This window comes from Bison bison, unplaced genomic scaffold (assembly GCF_000754665.1).
Source record: "Bison bison bison isolate TAMUID 2011002044 unplaced genomic scaffold, Bison_UMD1.0 scf7180017847995, whole genome shotgun sequence".
Classification (NCBI taxonomy): Eukaryota; Metazoa; Chordata; class Mammalia; order Artiodactyla; family Bovidae; genus Bison; species Bison bison.
Genome location: NW_011478568.1, coordinates 12,841 through 13,698, shown reverse-complemented (window position 1 = coordinate 13,698; position 858 = coordinate 12,841). Strand labels below are relative to the sequence as shown.

General features: G+C 70.0%; 1 protein-coding gene across 1 annotated transcript in view; it reads left to right on the top strand.

Annotated features, from left to right (window-relative positions):
* The window catches only part of LOC104991787 (mucin-2-like), a gene marked incomplete at its 3' end in the record, with an annotated part of 16,980 nt that overhangs the window by 3,439 nt on the left and 12,683 nt on the right, over positions 1–858 (top strand). The window contains exons 3-5 of the mRNA XM_010844393.1: positions 96–234; positions 320–427; positions 513–582. Of these exons, the coding sequence (XP_010842695.1) occupies positions 96–234; positions 320–427; positions 513–582 (317 nt within the window). The remainder of the gene's footprint in view (positions 1–95; positions 235–319; positions 428–512; positions 583–858) is intronic.

Sequence of the window (858 nt, the reverse complement as noted above, 5' to 3'; positions counted from 1 at the left end):
GGGGGGTCCAGGTGGGCCGGGGGTCCCGGTGGCCCGGGGGTCCCGGCGGACTGGGGGTGGCAGTCGAGCCTGACCCTGGGCCCTCTGCCTCACAGTGTCTGCAACGCTGGCCGCTGGGTGTGCCAGGACCTGCAGTGCCCCGGGACCTGCAGCCTGGAGGGCGGTGCGCACATCTCCACCTTCGACGGGAGGAAGTACACCTTCCACGGGGACTGCTACTACGTGCTGACCAAGGTGGGCTGGCGCTCAGCGGCGTGTGGGCGCTGGGCCCCTGCCCCACCCGCCGTGTGACTACAGCGCCCTCACCTCCACCCCACAGACCCAGAACGACTCCTACGCCCTCCTGGGCGAGCTGGCCCCCTGCGGCTTCACGGACAAGCAGACTTGCCTGAAGACGGTGGTGCTGCTGGCCGACAACAAGAAGAATGTGGGTGTTCCTGCCTCCCACCCTCCCAGCTCCCCCGGGGCCACGGCCCTTCTCAGCCCCTGTGTCCCCTTGGCCTTGCCTGCAGGTGGTGGCCTTCAAGTCGGACGGCAGCGTCCTGCTGAATGAGCTGACGGTGAACCTGCCCCATGTGACGGGTGAGTCCTGCTCCGCGTGCGCCGACTTGAGGGGGAGACGGGGGAGGGAGGAGGAGATGGGGGATGGGCAGACCCCACCCCTTACCGCCCCTCACACCCCCCCTCACGCCCCCCCACCGCCCCTCATGCACCCACTCACCGCACTTCATGCACCCACCTCACGCCCCCCCCACCCCTCCTGCCACTCGTCCCCTCACGCCCCCCCACCACCCCTCACGCCCCCCCTTACCTCACTTCATGCACCCCCCTCACGCCCCCCCTCACCCCTCTGCCACC